Source organism: Nothobranchius furzeri, chromosome 12 (genome assembly GCF_043380555.1).
Source record: "Nothobranchius furzeri strain GRZ-AD chromosome 12, NfurGRZ-RIMD1, whole genome shotgun sequence".
NCBI lineage: Eukaryota > Metazoa > Chordata > Actinopteri > Cyprinodontiformes > Nothobranchiidae > Nothobranchius > Nothobranchius furzeri.
In genome coordinates, this window is record NC_091752.1 from 55458772 (window position 1) to 55478723 (window position 19952).

A 19952-nucleotide genomic window follows, 5' to 3' on the forward strand; every position below is an offset into this window, starting at 1 on the left:
CAGGCTTCGGGCCAACGACTGTGTAATTACCTCGGACACGGGCCGGGTGCCTTTATTTTTAATCGAATTCATTTAAAAATTTGAAACACTTAAATGCAGCAGTAGAGCCCTGCGCGGGACTGTTTTCTTCATCCCGCTCCTGCTCGCTCCCGCTGAATTTCTGACCATTACCGCCCGCACCCGCAGCGTGCATGTCTACTCCCGCCCGCAACCGCAAAACTTGGAGAAGTTATTACCTCACAATAAAAGAGATGTATTGAGTTTGCATCCTCAACATGTCATTTTATAGGCTATACCAGGGTCAGCAACCCGCGGCTCTTCCATCCATCTGATGCGGCTCTCTGTGCTTGTAAAATAATGATATTTAAATAAAATACTTTATATTTTACTGAATTAATTTTATATCTGTAAGTCAATTCTATGTAAAGATTGTCTGCTTAAACCTGAACAGGCCCAACCCGGTCTTACTGTGAGACCGAGTTGACGTGTCACGCTTGTGCGTAATCATATGCGCTTTCTGAGCTGAAGAGGATGTGAGATTCTGGGCTTCTCCTCAGACGGCTCCTGGATGTGTCGCCACATTGGGGACAGGAACAAGCACTATTCAGCCAAAGTTTCATAATCAGGGAACATTTTCTAAGTGACAAGTCTCTCCGAGAGACCGGGTTTGGACAACACACGCTTCAGTGGGAGGAATCTTCCCGCATGCGCTCTGGTTCTGCGATGCGCTCCAAGCCAATCTCCACAACTTCAGCTCGCTGTGCACATATGCGCTGACAGCGAGCTGCGCTGAGCAGTGTCCAGCTCAGATGTTCAGATGGGAATCTTTTCTTGAGTGATTTAGCTACATCTGCGATGTGCGTGGAATAAAATGTCAGTTCGTCTGCATGCGTCGGGGTAATTCTTTCTATTCTTTCTCCGTCAAAATAAACGGTCAAATACGGGAACTATCCGGTCAAAACAAGCCCTGCTTTTGACTGTTTTGTTTTCTTGTGAAAATTGTTGGAGAGAGATTAAATTGAACTTGATTACCACCAGAGCCTGCGCCGTTATCTCCGTGACGGTAAATGAGGGAAAACAAATTGATCCTGCACGTCTTTTAACACATTGGTCAGGATGGGCGCACTTTGTTTTCATTTAGTTGGTTAAAAAAAAGTCGGGCTCGGGCTCGGGTCGGGCCAGAGAATCCTGAAAACCTTTTCGGACCGGGTCGGGCTGGAGCTCCATCCCCTTGGACTGGGCCGGACACGAGCTCAGATTTTAGGCCCGTGCAGGGCTCTAATCTAGACCAATCAGAGCAGTACCAAAAGAATTTGCTCTGCAGTTCAGATTAGCCATACTCCACTGTAGCCTCCACAGGTCTGCCATTGGCTTAGGTAAGTTTAGACTGGGCCAGTCACAGTACTCTGTCTGTTGAGAGACATTGGGCAGGCTTAGCACAGCAGAAGTTGTGACAGCAAGACAACGATGATGGCGTCAGCTCAGGAATGGCGCTCGCTCTTTGGAGGCTTTGGCATCAACTTTGCACAAATTAGACTTGGGCTTTTAAACATGAGCAGATAGATGGTGGCATATGGTGGACAACCCCGTTGACTGACTTGCATAGGAATGGACACGTCACATTATTCTTTGCTCTGATTGGTCCTAAGGTTGTCCAATAGCATGTGGATACAGTTTGAAACAGAACCATAGATTCTGGCCCATGACCGAGTTCCGTCTATGGACTATGGCCAGACTACATAGGATAACTTGCCAGGCTAAGCAAGATCAAGGCATAAGTGGACTTCTGTTGTTTTAAAGCTACTAGAGTCTCAGATATTTCTCATCACTTCACATCACTGCTCATGTTTAAGTGTCTGCTGTCTGATTCAGAAGACACCATTAACTTGTTGTGGCAGGGATTAGATCATATTCCTGTCAGAAACAGCCCAGCCCGTAGAAGGAGGTCTGCTTCTGGCTTGCTGCTGCTGCTTTAGTGATTGTCAATCACCAAAGAATTAATAAAATATACCAAATAAATCTTTTAATGTGGCATTTGAATGAATTATGTTTTGATTTTAGCATGGATTTAGCATCATTTGGACGAGCCATGAGATTTTCATCTCTGTCAAGGCTGATCCGCTTCTTCCAAATGAGGTCTTTCAGCTTGCCACCTTTAATTAGATACCAATTTTTATAACCTTTTCACAATACCACCTTAAAAGCATCCAAACCTTTGCTTCTAAAAGAGTTTGTAGGCGAGAAGTTACCCGACGCTTTTAACTCTGATTGCTTTGATTTGTCTTCTGATCTAATCTTCCTCCTGCCTCTTCTCTTTCCTCTGCAAAGTCTCCTTTACTAGAAGATTCTAGAGGAATACCAAGTAGCTCTGCAGCCCACTTTACAAGACCCCAACTCCCTTGTGTGTGTGTGTGCGTGCGTGCGTGCGTGCGTGTGTGTGTGTGTGTGTGCGTGCGTGCGTGCGTGCGTGCGTGCGTGTGTGTGTGTGTGTGTGTGTGTGTGTGTGTGTCTGTGTGTGTGTGTGTGTGTGTGTGTGTGTGTGTGTGTGTGTGGACACACGTGATGTTATCATGAGTACATGGAACACCTTGATATTTTCGTTTCTCTTTGTGCATGCCCAGATGTTTCAGTCCAATGATGCCGTCCGTTTCACACACACACACACACACACACACACACACACACACACACACACACACACACACACCATCATCATCATACTTGATCATTAAAACTCCCATCAAGCCTGCTCCGATGAACACAAACGAACATGCTTGTACACATGAGCATATATTAGAAAACACACTCACAAGCTGAATTGATCTGAGTTTGTCATTATATGGCTACACACACACACACACACACTCACACACACACACACACACACTGAAACACACAAGCACAAGGGCACAGCACGGAGTGAGAAATCAGTTTTCTTTCTCCTGATTCCTGTCACACGTACCCACAGAAACCTTTAGTGGAAAATCAAAGCCACTAATCGCAATGTGTGTGTGTGTGTGTGTGTGTGTGTGTGTGTGTGTGTGTGTGTGTGTGTGTGTGTGTGTGTGTGTGTGTGTGTGTGTGTGTGTGTGTGTGTGTGTGTGTGTGTGTGTGCTCGTCCCCGTTCACAGCTTCTCCATGCCCAGCCCGTCTCATCACTTCGTTACCATGTCAACAAAGCCAGGTTTAGTCCTCCAAAGGGCAGAGTGGCTCGGCAGCTGCCGGCTGGAGGTGACCGCGCTGAAAGACGGAGCGAGAGACAGAAATGAAAGATGGATTGGAAAAAAGAGATAAATGACGTTTGTGTGGAGGGAGGGCAGAATGGTTTTGGGTCAAGGCTAGAGAAGGCTGTGAAAAGACAAGAAAAAGGGCACACAAAGAAATGGGTGAACAGAGTTTGTCCTTTTACAACCTACATGCTCATCTGGCCAGTTGTACAGCACCAGGCTGAAGCGCTTTTCTCCTGGGGTTTAGAACGGATTCATGTGCAAAACAACAAAAAACGAAGCAGCATACTGATGCCGTGTTGCTGATGTGCTCCTGAGCTGTCAAGAACTAAAGAGATTTTTATCTTTTCTCCAACATAAACAATAATCCACATCTATAAATGCTGCTATAGTAGGTACGCAGTCAGTCTTCCACATTCATCACAAAAACAACAGTTATCTGATTTTTACTTAAGTAGTAAGACTTCTGTCCAAAACGTATAGGAGGCTGAGGCTGAATTGCTTACAGGCTTTTATTTTCAATAGTTAAAACGTCATTTTATTATGAAAAGCCCGGTCTCCTCTGATTGGTTCACCTGTAAAAATCATTATGCAGCGTCGGTAATAGGGCCCTCTGTCCTTTTGATGTTCACGTTGTGGTTTTTAAAAGGTTCCTACTTGCATTAAAGACATAAATGTGTTTACTTTGGCACACAAGCCTGGTTGGTTAAAGCTTTCATTTCTTGGTAATCATTAGAAAACTACATTTAGCATTTATTTCTTTTTTATTTTAATATTTCTATGACACCGAAATTTCTGTTTTGATCTGAAGTGACAAAAAAAATGCAAAAAGACTTTTTCACAGTTCAGTATTTCTGACCCGATCGCTCTGATTTTACATAACATAAATACAAATCTCCACCTTGAGAAGAAAAATTTTCAATTTTTCATCATGTTTCTTGAGTATAGATGAGCGTGTTTATGGCGTGTTTCATCAGTCTTCCTGTGTGACACACATGTTCACATTGACAGCTCCATGATAGAGTGGTGGTCTACCAGCTGTGCTCCACCAAAGTGCCCAGATGTGCTCGTGGATGTGTGATTTTACTGGAAAGGGAAAACCCTTGGGTGCTTGTGGAAACGAGGAACGCGTGGTCAAGCTGCTAAAAAACGTTAAAAGGCTGCACGTAATGATAGTTCATCCTGTTACATTCACTTGATTCTTTATAGTTAATTTCCTGATTCCTCTTTCGTGCAGTTACCATGGAAACTTTGTCATTGTTTTGTTTTGTTTTTTGACAAGAAGCGTGTCCCACTGCGAAGTTTCATCTCTCCGGAAGGTCCGTGGACTTCACAGGAAAATGTCAGTCAAACCAGTCCAAAGATTGGAAATGTATTCCAGCTACGTTCTACACAAAATCTAGCCCAGAACTCCTAAAAAACTCCACTTTTTACTCTTTTTTTATCTAATAAACAGAGAGGTAATGCTGTTTTACAGCACAGCGGGTCAGAATTGCCTCCACATCCTGCTTTACGAGCTGTCAAAATGGACACATCTGCCTCTCTGTCTCTGACCTTTATTTGTTCTTTCCTGCTGAAGCTGCAGCAGTCTGCCTTCCTGTCTGTCTGCAGACAAAAGGTCTCTCTCCTCTTCAACTGGTCTGTTGGGCTTAAGTAACGTCTGTGTGTGCGTGCGTGTGTGTGCGTGCATGTGCGCTTATGTGTGTGTGTGTGTCTGTAGGGAGTGTCATCTGTGATGGAAAAGCCAGCCGCGTCTGTGGATGAGTCATCCCTAAACCCCAGAGATGAGACGAGACGACATGATGTTGCACACAAACACACACACACACACCTCACATCATCAGAGGACTAAAAATTGGCCGGGCTGGTTTTCCTCACTGATTGGTTTTATTCCAGTCTCAAAGCTCAGAGTAGAGCCTTACAGGCAACCGAGACAAGATATTTTGCTGTGAATAGATCACAACTCAGAGGATTTAGAGTTTTTAGATTTTCCAGATCATCACCTGAAATAATTTCCTTTCGTCTTATGATTTCCTTCTACAAACTACCCTCATTTTATAATCCCTTTAGATGAGTTTCATCCAATCACTCCTCTTCGTGCTATCTCCTAATCTACGTGACTGGCTGCCAGTGACCCCCCATAACCTCCAGCTGGGTGTCATGACAACGGGACACTGACAAATGTCGGAGCAGATATTGGCTTCCTCAATCTCCTGAGCCTCTCTCCTGGGTAGGAAGCCACCCACGCAGCCTGGCCAGAAGCTGCAGAAAGAGGAGGAGGGAGAAGGGGAGCTGTCTGTCCATCCACTCGTTACTCCGTCAGTCCATCCGTCGGGCAAAGCCTCAGGTTATCAAGTAAAAGGGCACAAAGAGGCAAGCACGCAGGCAGGAAGTCTGAAAAGAGGAGCGTGACAGTTGGAGGCATCGGGATGCTGTCTGTGTCGTGTTGAAGTGTGGGTAATTAGGGAAGGGATTGCAGAGAGCTGATTGGGGAGCAGCGACAGGGCGGGTCGCTGTGTTATTTTGGAGCACGCTGTAAGCAGAGTGTTCAGGGCAGATGTGTTAGACACGGGTGTGTGTGTGTGTGTGTGTGTGTGTGTGTGTGTGTGTGTGTGTGTGTGTGTGTGTGTGTGTGTGTGTGTGTGTGTGTGTGTGTGTGTGTGTGTGTGTGTGTGTGTGTGTGTGTGTGTGTGTGTGTGTGTGTGTGTGTGTGTGTGTGTGTGTGTGTGTGTGTGTGTGTGTGTGTGTGTGTGTGTGTGTGTGTGTGTGTGTGTGTGTGTCTTGAGAAAAGTGATAAATCCCATCTCAAGCTGCCTCTGAAGATGATGTGATGAAAGAGAGAAAGAGAGGATAAAACAGAATGAAAGGGGGACTGGAACCAGTCGCAGCTCTGCGTATTATGAATCATCCAGCGGAACAATCAAATTCACCCTTCTGTCTGTCCCCCTCTCTCTCTCTCACCCTTTCTTTCTCACCCTTTTCATTCTCTCTATCCTTCTTGGCAATCTTTTACTAGAAAACAGATTTGACGCTCTGGATGCTGCACCTGGGAATGATGAAGCTCAGAAACATTCAAAGGCAGACGTTTGGAAGAGAAGTGGATGCGGCCGCTGTAATCAATCACTCATTTAGCAGCGCGCCTGTAGAGCTGGAGCATTTTACTAATTAACTACCCTGCCACCTTGAAAGCTCACACACTATCTCTGATGTTGCATGCATCGGCCCATGTGCATGTAAAGAGCATGTTAATGTGTGAGCAGCATTTGCTGCTGCTCATATTTCCCAGGAGCCTGAGCTGTAAAGCCCACTCAGTAAATCATTTATCCTCCCATGTCCTCTCCACACACACCCCCCATCCTCCTCATCAAACTTATCATTCTATCACTCCTTCCCTGCTGTTGCATCCTCCTCGCAGTCCATCTCTCCCCCTCCCTCCTCCCGTTAGACCCCCTCGTTGTCTTCCCCTCTCGTTGGCGTTCTCTCTATCAGAGCGAGTGAGGGAAAAAACAAGGGAGGTATGGTGGAGCGAAGAGGAGAATGGTCTTTCCTTTTGCGGATAATGTTGTGGTGAAAAATGCCACTAAAAGAATTGAAAGAAGGAAAAGAATTAAATGGGGGAGGAATTGGGGCATTATACTGCAAAACAACAATGAACATGTGGGCGTCTTGCTGAATGTGAGTGAGCTTCTCCTACTCTGATATCTGGCAGTGGTGAATCAGTGTGAGCCCCAAGAACCAGACGGAGGAATAGACAGACAAATAAACGGAAGATTTGGTGATCTCAGCATGTATACTTCATCTTCTGCTCCTCGCCGTAGCCGAGACGGAGCGCATCCACAAACACGGCAATCGGCCGACTCCACGGTGCCCAGTCTCTGTGAAGAAGATAACGTTGGAAGGGGGAGGTGGGAAGGAGACGTGATTGGAATGTAGATGCTCACACACACACACGTGTGTGTGTGTTTGAATTAGAGGGGAAATATGGGAAGGAGGGAGGGTAAATTGATTTTGTAGAAGGGGTCCTTCGAATATTTGCAGGATACAATCAGCAAAAAGGGGAATTATTGGTACCCAGAGTAAAAAAGGGGACATATGTGACAGAGACACACATGCACATTCAAAAGGATGTTTAATCTCAAAGCACTGGATTAGGAATAAAGTGTGTTTTGATGTGTTCAGCCTGCTGTGCTCAGCAAAATGGGAGAATCCCATTTTGTGTCGCCTTACTTGGAGTAAATAAGAATCCCAACACACACAAATATCCCTGCAGGTTGAGGCTGAACTGGAGGCAGGGCAGATGGAGGGGTAGAAAGGGCAGGTGGGGCGTCTCTGTGGAAATCTGCGTGTCTATTTGTCAGTGTGTGTGTGTGTGTGTGTGTGTGTGTGTGTGTGTGTGTGCGTGCGTGCGTGCGTGCATGCGCGTGTGTGTGTGTGCGCAGTGTTTAAGTGATTGCTGGACACTGAAAACATGCACTGTATAACACAAATTGATCCAAACACAGACTTAGGCATGAACACAAAAAATGAATACATGCACAGAAGCACACACACACACACACATACATGTTGGTATACATGTGAGGACTCTTCATTGACTTCCATTCATTTTTGTGAAGTTACTATGCCTAACCCATGCGCCAACCCTAACCAGCGGGGTTCTTTTCCTAACCCTAACAGCTACTTCACACCATACCTCTAAAACCAAGCTTTGTGGGGGCTTAGCAATGTGTGGACTAGAAAATGTCCCCACAATGCGGAAATGTCTACATGTTACATGTTTAAGTTCAAATGTGTCCACTTAGAGCAATAAAAACAAGTACACACACACACACACACACACACACACACACGTTACACATATTATTACACATGGGATGTTCAGAGATGAATGCTGCTGTGTGTCTGTTGGAACACATCACTGTCCCCAGAGTGGATTGAAAGCTGGGTTATTGTGCTGAAACTGGCACACACACACACACACACACACACACACACACACACACACACACAGACACATAGGATATATCTTCCATCTTGCCCTTGGAGGGAACAGCATGGAAGAGGAAGAGCAGCATATGAAGATACATTAAATGATGTCTGCATTGTAAGTGATGTTTCCGTGGGAACAAGAAGTTTAACTTTGTAAACTCCTGAGACTCAGTTACACATCAAACCTTCCAGAGATCCAGGAATCTGCTACAAATACACCAACATACACACATCCCATGTTTCCTCTACTAAACGGGTTCACATGTAGTTTTCATCTGTTAGAAAGCAGAACGTTTCAACTCAAACTCAAACTAACCATCACAATATCTTGTCTCTTTCCTCTTCTTTCTGTCTCCCTATCTTCAGAACCCCTGACCCCTCCTCCTCCCCCCCTCCCTTTTAACCTCACCTCACCTCCCCCTCCTTTCTCAGGCTGCAGACAGAGTAAGTGATGCAGTCCTTCCGTGAGCGCAGCAGTGGTTACCACAGCAACCAGCCCTGCTATCAGCAGGAGCCCCAAGAATTATCTCGCCTGGAGACCTACCGGCAGCACCCACACCATCCCCACCCCCAGCACCCTCACCCGGGGCCTGGTCCGCATCCAGGCCCAGGCCCAGGGCACAACAGGTCAGGCTATCAGGCCCATCCATTGGCAAACACGGCTAATTTGCCTCCAGCCAGTGGAGCAGGAATCGGAGGACCCAAAGACTGTTACAGCCAGCAAACCTACACTAGTTACCAAGGTAATGGTGGAGGAAATGGCAGTGGAAATGGGGGCTCAGCAGCAACACAAGCAAAAAAAAGTTTTAGAGGAGGCAAAGTACCCCCACCTAACCCAGGGCAGCACATGCAGGGTCCTGGAAGCTACTCTAATCCAATGGGCCCTGGAAATTATTCTGCCCAGTATATGAGCGAGGGTCACCTCCAGCAGAAGTGGGAGGACCCAGCCCATTTGGCACAGTATGAACAGGAAATGGTGGGACGTTTGGAAGCTGGTGCTGCACCTACACCAAGCTCCTCCCAGTTCATGGACTCAAACATGCTTGGGCACTCTCAACCCCAGTGCCATCAGCCATCTACCCCTAATTATTCAAGCCCCCACCACCAGCCTCACCCTCCTAACCCTTCCCCATCACCTCTCATGTACCCCCAGAGTCACTTACATTACTCGCAGCACTCCCCCTCCCCTTCGTCATACATGGAAAAGTGCAGTCCAATGCCCCATTGTTATAAAGGGTACAATATGCCTCCCAATTCTCAATATGGCAGACAGATGAGTAGCCATGGCGGTTTGAAGCAGGGGGCCTATAGGTCGCCCCAGAACAGTTACGGGTACCAGCAGTCAAACCCCAGAGGTTTTGAGCAGCAGCCCCCTTTACAGACAATGACCAACCCACAAGAACCCCTCTCTAAATACCAACACTTCAACCAACCCCAACAGAGCTACTGTCTCTCAGAGCTGCCTGTCAGATCTCCAGAACAATATTATCAGACATGCAGCCCTTCCTCAAGTCACTCTCCCGCACGCTCTGTAGGGCGCTCACCTTCATATAGCTCCACCCCTTCACCTCTAATGACCAATCCAGAGTCATTCCAATATGGGCAGCCGCCCATGACACCTGGAGCAGCCTCCTCTTCATCATCCTCTTCAGCTGGACTACAAGAGCAAGCCAGTGCCAACACCATGTTGATGCCCCCACGATCACACCCTTCACCAAACATTCCCCATGCAACTCCCCACAGCTACACCACCACACCACAAGTACCCACTCTGAAGGAGCGCTTCTCAGAAAAACTACTGTCAAACCCCAGCTTATGGAGTCTGAATGCTCTCACCTCTCAGGTGGAGAATATCTCCAACAATGTCCAGCAACTGTTGCTTTCTGAGGCCTTGGTTGCCAACAAGAAGGGTAGTAAGCGTAGCAGTGGTGGGAGCAACAGCAGTGGTGGAAGTGGAGTATCCTCTAAAAAGGGCGATGAATATAAAAGTCCTCCGTATCCAGATAGTTGTAGTAATTTGGGTGGGGGCCCCATCCAAGACCCTTATTCTACCCCACAGCACCAGTCACTGCCCATGGAACTCCATGAGGGCGGCTACTCCAGCAGTAGTGATGAGCCACTGGACAGGGGCTACTACTACTTTGGCCAGGGCAGAAGTCCAGCGCAGGCCCATAACAACACGCAACTAAGTCTGGACACAGCCTCATCTTGCTCCATTGCATCTCCAGACGACATGTCCACAAGGTCGGGGGATTCGGGTCTGCACAATCTAACCCCTGACCCTACCAGATGTCAAATAGGGCAAGGGGGAGATAGCATGGGGACTCCAGTGAAGAGCCTTACTGACGAGATGTCTCCAAAATGCATCACAATTCCAAGCCCTATGAAACAAGAAAGAGATTCACCTTCAGATATGCAACACATCAGTCAGTCTATCAAAGAAAATTTTGAAGAATCAGCATGGACAGAAAAGTTGGCGGAAAAAGAAGAGATGACAACAGTAAAGGCGCTTGACTGTGCGAGTGATGGAAACATGATTAATCCTACAGAGAAGCAAGAAAAATGGTCAGATGAGGAAAAATGTCCAGATGTCTACTGCAAAGTAAACACAGAGATGACAGAAAAAAGCTATTGCTATGATGAGACGGTATATCGAGAGGGTCAAGGTAAATATGACTCAGATGCGAGAGACTCCATTGAACAGTCCCCAGCAGCTCTCTCTGACTCCAGCAACAAAGAGCACTTTGGACAAGAATTGAAATCAGAGGCATTCAAATCAGAATCTCCAACTGCATCTGAGAGTTCTGTGAAAACATTGCCTTTTACTTCAAGGGGGGACCTTGAGCAGGATCAATACTCTACAGAGAAAGATGAGAGCTCAGAGAACACCTCTCCAACCCCCCAAGTTGATGTCTTGGAAGACAGCAGCTCAGACAAAAGAGAGAGTAGAGATCAGGAGAATGAAGAAGGGGGAAAGGAAGAGGTAAGAGAGGAAGTTGTTGAAGAGGAACATTTCAAAATACAGAAAAAACTAAAAGCATGTCTTTACCCACTTGTCTCTGAAGAAGTAAGGGAAGAGTCTGTAGAGGGAGAGAAAGAAACCCAGTCATTGGCTCAAGAGCATATAAATAATAGAGACAACCTGGAGAATTGTTCAGCAGATCTCTGCAGCAGGACAGAGAATCAGAGTTGTGTGCTCAGTGCTGACGGTGACTTTGCAGGGGCACCAAGCCATCTAAATGCAGCAGCAGCAACCACAGCAGCAGATGCATCGGCAAGGGAGTCAGCCATTGGTGACACAGCTCCTCAGTCACAGTCTGCTACGCCAGTCTTTTCTGCTCTCAACGACAAGGCAGCGCCTCCAGGTCAAACAAGGGATCATATTGATCACAGTGATGCTAAAGTACTGGAGCCAGATTCTCCCCAGCTACCGGGAAAGTCAATACTCCCTTCAGCCCCATCCTGGGCCGACACTCCACCTTCTCCCAAAAAAGGAGATGAGGACGTAGAACCAGGCATCAGTTGTGCCAGTGCCGTGACCCCACTGGCCAAACCAGAGCCTGTGGCCCCATCTGCTCAGCCAAGGGCATTTGGACGTAAACACACCAGGGGCAGAAGAAGAATAACGCAATCAGTTGTGGGAATTCGGCGACAGTTAAGCTTGGAGAGAGGGGGAGAAAAGGAGGACGATTTGACGACACAAAAAACCTGCATGCCTTCAAGTAAAACTGCTTTGATTTCAGATCAAACTAGCTTGGTTCATCAAGAGTCTATTGTGGGTCAGACTCCCAAAATGCCAGCAGACGCTTTTCAATCAAGAATGTGCACTCGATCATTTAACGCACCTGACATGCCACCCAAAGCTGACCTTAATGTGAAGAGAAAACCAGGTCCAAAACTTGGTGCTAAGCCTGGGCCTAAACCAGGGTCTAAACTAGGTGCAACACCTGGACCAAAGGCTAGAGCAAAACCAGGGTCAAGACCAGGACCTAAACCTAACCTAAAGCCTGGTCCAAAACTAACTCCAAAACCAGGACAAAAACCTGTACCAAATGATTCTGAACTACCCCCTAAAATTGAAATAATAGTAAAACGGAAGCCAGGACCGAAAGCAGGTTTGAAATCTGTACCCAAACCAGCTGCAAAGTCAGGTCAAAAGCCTGGTCCTAAGCCTGCAGAAGGTTTATCCTCTATTGACACCACTCCTATCAAAGCTTCAGTAGGTCGCCCTAGGGGGTCAATCTGTAAAGCCAAACCAGCAAACCAAGAAAATACAAATCAACAATTTACAGAAGTACAAAGCAGGAGCCGGAAGAACCTAAAACCAACAATGTCCCAAAAGAGCCTGGATGTAAAACCAGTAGAACAAGAGGCAAAAGAAGCACCCCCAGAGGTAAAGGTGCCGGAGAAGGAGAGTAAGAACATGGTCTTGAGATCAAGGAAACCCTCACAAGAAAAAATGTCAAAAGGGAAAGAGAAAAACGTAGGAGAGGAAATTCAAACGCCCACACTAACAGATGTTAAAGTCTGTGACTTGTCTCCAGATGTAGAGGAGGTTGTATCAGAGGATCAAAATCTAACTCTTAGCCCTGATGCAGACAAAACAACGGATGATTCACCACCCACATTGCCGGTCCAATCAAAGGAAACAAAGGTAAAGATACTCCCTCCTGTAAAGCGGAAATCTAGCCCAGAACCTTCCACTATACAAGTGAAGAGAAAGAGGGGTCCAAAGCCCAAACCAAAAACATTGCCACCTCAACCTTCGTTGCAAGAACAGATTGTCCCTACAGACAAAAGTGTCCGAGGCACCAGAAGAAGGAGAGGGCCACCTAAAAAAATCCCTGTGGTCACACCCATAACCAAAGGCACTGCTCCATACATCAGTGGACCTTCCACCATCAGTGAGGTGAATGTGGTAGCTCCTACCAAAACAAAAGTTCTCCCGCCTCGGAAAGGCAGAGGCCAAAAGTACGAGGCAATGGTGCAGAAGATTGCATCTCCTAGCCTAAAGAAACACATCCTAACTCCACAACAAGACATCAGCTCAAATGACAATGTGGCAGCTAAAGCATTGTCTGAAATTGTGTTGAAGGAAGGAGAAACTTCTGCCCAGATAAGTGGCGCTGAGATGGGAGAATGTGCTAAAGATGGAGAAGAACATCATGGGGAGGCAGTGAAAAATGAAACATCACAAGAAAGTGAAAAACATGAAGTGAGTCAAGAGGCACCAGCACAAGAGGTGGAAGGAGAAAGGGTTGAGAAGAAGGTTGAACAAGCAAATGGTACAAGTCAGGAAAAGTTTAAACCCAAAACCCAGCAGGACTGTGTCCATGATAAGGTTTGTACTTCAGTGGAGACACCTTCAGAGGCTGAGGCTTCAGATGAGAAGACAGAACAGGCATCAGAGATTGTATCGACTCTTGCCACCAAGTGTGCCAGAACTAAAAGAAAGAGATGGGCAATGGTAGAGAGTACCGATGCTTCAGTAGTGGCCTTGGAAGCAGATAGCCTAATAATTACAACACCAAGGCTTGCCAAACAGAGGGCTATTAAAAACAACCATGAAATGCACCTTAAACAGAGGAGGAAGAAAAGAAAAGGTGAGGCCCCTTTAGAGGTGACAGAGACAGTGGAGGAGGCAAACAATGAAACTGCAGAAAGCCAAGACACAGTGGAAGAAACGGTAATAAACACAGAGCCCACAATACCGCCACCAATTATCCAGGATGAGGTCCTAGAAACCCCCCAGGTTGTCAGTACAGAGCTCATTCAGAAACCTCGAAGAGGTCGAAAACCATCGGCAAACCCAAGCAAAAAGAAAAGAAGCAAGCCCTCAACAGAGCACATTCTTGGCAAGCCAGTGAGGGTCCACAAAAAACCTGGTCCAAAACCTGGAATGAAAGACGCCATTGAGGTCATTGAGGCAGTTGTGAGGGCAGCTGGGTGTGAACAGCAACAAAAAGAGGAGAGAGAGAAAGAAGAAAGAGAAAGAACAGAAAAGGAGACTGATGAGAATCAAGAGACATGCGTTGTGGGCCCTGTAGTCACCGTCACAGAAAAACAAAATGAGCTCATTTCTGTTAAAAGAATCAGACGCAAACCAATCTATCAGTCATCTAAACTGTCTTTTTGTCCTTATGTACGGATAAACAACTCCAGGGACTTTTCCTCTTGGTGTGCCATAGTCAACAAACCTGAGGACACTGTGGTGTTTCAGAGACGCAGAAAAAAAGGCATTCTCAGAATGAGGAATCCTTTCACTGTAGCAAAGGTCGTGCCACACACTGCAGCCATGCTGCTGGGGCCCATGGTGAACACAAACCTAATTGGCCGATGTCTTGCATGTTCGCTGTGTGGAAAACCAGCAAATTACAAAGACTTGGGAGATTTGTGTGGACCCTACTACGCCGAGGACAGCATTCCACGGAAAGCTTTGACTATCCCGCACACACAGTCCTTCAGGGAAGAATCAGACAAGTCCAACAGAGACGACAGCAGTGTCTCTGAAGTGCCAGGCACCTCTTCAAATAGTGAAGGTGCAACAACCTCAGAGAAGGAGGAAACTACAGAAGCCTCCTCTCAGGGAGCAAGTAGCAGCAAGCACCACCACTGGCGCTACCGACGGCTAGAAAGGCCAGAACGATTGTGTCAAGAGGGTCGTCCACGAAGATTAACTTTAAGAGAGAGGTTCAGAAGAATGAAACAGCTCCAGACCATCAGCACGGAGGCCTCAAGGGATGAAGAGGGCAATGAAAGCAAGCTCCAAAGGCTACAGATGGAAGTAGAGGCCGAGGAACACTGGGTTCATGAAAACTGTGCCATCTGGACCAAGGGGATAGTTATGGTAGCTGCAAGACTATACGGACTGAAGGAAGCTGCCAGCAAGTCAGCCCAAATGGTACAGGAACTTTTATCATCAGCACGTCTTAAACTATTCTTCGTTCTTACAAGAAAACACTGCTCAGATTATTGCAAATGTTTAACATGTCCTATGTTCTCTTTCTCGCTGTCTCTCTCTCTCCCTATCGCCTACATTGGTCATTTTGTTGGTTTCTTTATTGGTCCTGTTCCATATGTTCATTTGTCTGATGAACCCCAGAGCTGCTACAAGTGCCAGATTGCAGGGGCGTCCCTCAGCTGCTGTTGGAGAGGATGCTCTTATAAATACCACTATGTCTGCGCCAAAGAGATAGGTAAGAGACTCTGGTGGGAGAGGAAGAGAGAAACAAGAGTTGAAACAGCAAGTTATGTTAAAAGGAGTAGGAATGAGATGAAAGTTAGCCCGGGTTGTGAGGGGAACTGGCTAAAGGCAGAATAAGGAGAGTAAAAAAAAAACAACTAAAAATAGAGGGTGAGTGGATGATAGTGAAATGAGAGGGAAAATGCATCAAGGAGTAGCATTATTGAGCGTGAGACGATATATCTGAGTGCTGGGGGAGTGCAAAACCAAAAGAAGGGAGGCAGCTTTGAATAATAGGGATGTTGAAAGTGGGAGTCTGAAAGGAGAAAATGGAGAGACTGAAAGTGGAGTGTGTGTGTGTGTGTGTGTGTGTGTGTGTGTGTGTGTGTGTGTGTGTGTGTGTGTGTGTGTGTGTGTGTGTGTGTGTGTGTGTGTGTGTGTGTGTGTGTGTGTGTGTGTGTGTGTGTGTGTGCATGCAATTATTGACCACAACCCCTGTGGCTCCATCCATCCATACTGCTGTTGGGGAACCGAATGTGTGTGTGTAACACTTGCTTAAATGCTCATCTTACAGTCATGTTACATATATTTCTTTAGTTCTTATGTGTGTGTTCCTGGTTGTCATTGCAAGTGTCAGCACATGTGTGACATGGCTTACCTCATGCCAGAGAGGTACAGTGTGAAGATTAGAAGGCCTGCCACGTCTGCGGAGCCAGCACAGGGAGCAGAGCGAGGCCCTTTTTAATCCTGCTGAGTGCACCCGCCATATCTGCACTGCAACCCATCCACTCAGTCTATCCTTCACTTTTGCACTCCCTCTCTTCCTGCTTCTTTCTAGATTTTTTTTTACTCTTACCTTTTTGCCTCTTACATGGGTTTTGCCACTCATGGTCTTTGTGCATTTCCATCCCATGGTATGTGTATGATTTATTAATATTGTCTATCTGCATTGCCATTCTCTTATCTACTTTTTTTGCCTTCTTCGTTTGTCTGCCTTTAGGCTGCACATTCCACGAGGATGACTTTTCCATCAAATGTCCCAAACACGAGGTAAGAAAATGAAACTTTTTCTGTCATTTTTAATCAAATTGATTTAAACTTGTTTTAACGGCATGAGAGAATTACATGGCAATTTGTGATCAGCCACTCCCCTTTCCGACTGTTAGGATTGCTGTATAGTCACTGACACTAGTCAGTGACTTGATGCAATTTGCTGGGTTCCTTATATAGGAAAAATTATTCCTGATTGGCTTAATGAACTGACCTGAATTGGAATGTTTATTATGTGAAGTGCCTTGAGACGACTCTTGTCGTGATTTGGCGCTATATAAATAAACTTGAATTGAATTGAATTGAATTAAATATTCACCCTATTATCGTAATGGCTCTAAAGATAATCTCAACAGATTTTCTTGCTGTGTGTGGTGTGTTAGGAGTGCTGTTCGAGTACTGGTTAGACCACTCATAAATCCAAGTTTTCAAACATGTTGGATTGTCTTGGTCTGATTTTTGAGAACCAACGAGCATGCTGCCTGTTAAATGTCTCCTCCACTGCTCGTGTTGTATCTTGTGACTGGAGATTGTTCATGTGTGAAATTGGCTGTGTGTAGTTTTTGCCATGTTGTCACACACCATACACGGTAGGTCCAAACTTGTTTATCTGGTTTGAAAATCACCCCAACTATTCAAAAATCTTGTTGTGGGAACTGGGCCTAAGACGAAAGAAAGGAGAGTTATTTGAGACATTTTTAAGATTTACTTCCAGACCGAAACCATTTGGACCACAAGGTCATGGTAAACCAAGGTGTGTCATGTGACCAACATCACAGGTGTCATTTATCTTCTTATCAGTCAGTTGTCTGTTAAAGGATGAAAGGTAGTCACAGTGCTGTTTGGTATCAGGGTGTGTACCACACTGAACATGGACCACTGGAATCTGAGGACAGAGTTGTCTCAGGAGACTAGGGAATCATTATCCAGCATGTTAAAGCTTAGGACTGGAAGACTGTCTCCAGACAGCTGGACATTCCTTTGACTAAAGCTGGACATACTGTGGACAACCTCTCTGGATGAGGACACAAGAGGAGGAAGTTGAAGAGATGGATAATCTGAATGTTCCCAAAGACTCCAGAACAACAAGATTAGAGGTGAACTTCAAGGTCAAAGTTCACCAGCATCAGATTTGGACAAAAGGGACATTATGGAAGACAGCTGAGGAGGACAACACTGTTGAACACCAAACTGGTTTTCACCAAGGTGCACGTTGACAAACCTCAACGCTTGTGTGAGAATGTCCTCTGGACAGATGAGACAAATCTGGAGCTTTTTGACGAAACCCATCAGCTCTATGGTCACAGACACAAAGATGAGACATCAAAGAGAAGAACGCTGGAGGAGGCTCGATTCTGTTCTGCTCTGCTGCATCTGGTCGACGGTGTCCTGAATCTGTTCAGCTCAGAGTCAGGAAACCTGATCTCAGGTCACGGGTCCTCCAACAGGATCATGACCCAAACACATCTAGGAACACCAAGAGTGGATCAGAACCAAACACTAAATCGTTCTGAAGGGGCCTTCTATGAACTCTGATCTAGATCCTGAAGAAAATCTATAGACGGAGCTGGAGTAAGAAGGAAGTTTGCTCATTAGCTGTGGACCAGAACACCTGTGGACAGGTGCAGACGTCTCAGTGAGAGCTACAGAAATCACCCGATTGTCTCCAAATGTTGTGAAAGTAAAAGCGCCGTCGTTTTTTATTAACTTATCTTTCAAGTTTTCTGTTCAACTCCAATTCAATGTCATCGTCTGACTTTCATGAGTTAATTTTGAGTGAGAATGTGTAAATTATTACTTTTGTCAGTTTTAAGTTATTTGAGTGATCACCGTGGGTTTTCTATGATGAAAGATCACCAAGAGCTTTCTCCACATGTGTGTAACAGCTAGTCCACGTGGGACTGGGGACAGTGAGGATTTCTGTCTTCTTATAACAACCCCATGCTCTAAGATTTCTCAATGTTGAATTCAAAATAAATCATATAAACCTTTACACACTGTCAGTTTTACATAAGTAAATAATTACCAGTAATGAGGTTGGGATTGGGTGTCCGTCAAATGATGCTGCAGCAGCTGTACTGTTTAAACGATCCAGCTCTGAAAAACATTGATGTGCTGCTGAGTTGGTTATAAATAGAAATAGAGTATGGGGAACAGCTCAGAGGCTGTAAGAGATATTAGAAACAAAACAAGTTTCCTTCAAGGAAAGACAGAAAAAAAATCTTTAGCAGGATAGAATAAACTTCAGATGATCTGTTTACTGGAGTCAAGAACCCTGAGAAGCATAGTTATAGAGGGGCGATAATGAACTACATCAGTGAAAAGGTTGACGTAAAAATGCTAACTAGTCCCATTTACACCCTTTTGTGCATAAACCCTTAGTTTATATGTTTTAAAGTAGCTGTGTGCTGATTTAAATACGTTATGATCTTTCTGCCCTGCTCTTCGAGCTGCATTTTGATGTTCCTCCTCCGCCACCACCTCTTTGCCTCTGGTCCCACCCTACTTCTCTGTAATTACAGCGGTTTACCGCTATTTTCTCTAAATACGGTATGAACGTTTTCTGTTTCCTTTGGGACCCACACCATCTGGTGGCAGTACATTATCATTGCAGCGCAGAGAGGAAGGTCAAATGCAGGGGGTGGTGGAGAGAGTTAGAGATGCTGACATTCAGCAGAGAGCAGCAGTGCATTGAGGCATCAGTCGCACCCATCTCCCCCCTTCCTTCATTCTACCCCCCTAGCATCTGCATTTTCCTCCCCTCCTTCCCTCCCGCTTCCTTTCCTGCTCTCCTCTGTGCAGACTGGTAGGGATGAAAAGCTGGCAACTGATCAAAACACCCCACCCACCATCAGTGCCTGTTATCCACCCCACATGCTCTCTCCACCATAACTCTCCACTTCTTCCTCTCATTATTTCTCCTTCCCCACCCCCTTCCTTCCTTTTTTCCTTTCCTCCTGCTACCCTTATTTTAAGTCTTACATTTGCTCCCCCGCTGCTTCCAGCGCTCTCCGTCACTCGTTCTGCGCACCTCTCATATCCTACATGAGCTCCATTTTCCATTTTTGCTCATCCTCCCTTCATCCTCTCTTATCCCATTCTCCCGCTTTTCCCTCTAAACCCCCCCACCCCCGCCCCACCTCACCTCACCTAAACTCCCACGTCTGAGCAGCAGAAACAGTGTGAGAAACAGAGTATGTGTATATGTCTGTGTGCACAGGTCTGTGCCATGCCAATTTAGGCTGAACAGTCTAATCAAAGAGAAGAGGACACACACACACACACACACGTACACGCAGCAGCTCCCCACCCATGGGTACCCCATCAGAGAACTCTCCCTCTGCCTGTGTTTACTTTAAAGCTGATAAAAAAACAGGTTCATGTGCTGGCTCCGCTGCTGGTTTTCCTGCGTTAAAGCACAGAGGATCTATGCACCTCTGCAGGGTGATTAGCAGGTTGCCTGTACGCTGCTCTGAGAAAATAAAAAACACATGTGCATGTGA

General features: G+C 46.0%; 1 protein-coding gene across 2 annotated transcripts in view; it reads left to right on the forward strand.

Moving 5' to 3' along the window:
- Nucleotides 1–19952, forward strand: part of LOC107376560 (retinoic acid-induced protein 1) — a 69724-nt gene that overhangs the window by 47560 nt on the left and 2212 nt on the right. Inside the window, exons 2-4 of one of the 2 annotated variants that reach the window (XM_054750531.2) lie at nt 8583–15117; nt 15319–15412; nt 16400–16461. In XM_054750531.2, the coding sequence (XP_054606506.2) occupies nt 8668–15117; nt 15319–15412; nt 16400–16461 (6606 nt within the window). In that variant the 5' untranslated portion in view covers nt 8583–8667. Of the gene's footprint in view, nt 1–8582; nt 15118–15318; nt 15413–16399; nt 16462–19952 lie in introns of those variants that run through there. The other variant, XM_015945714.3, reaches the window with a different exon arrangement.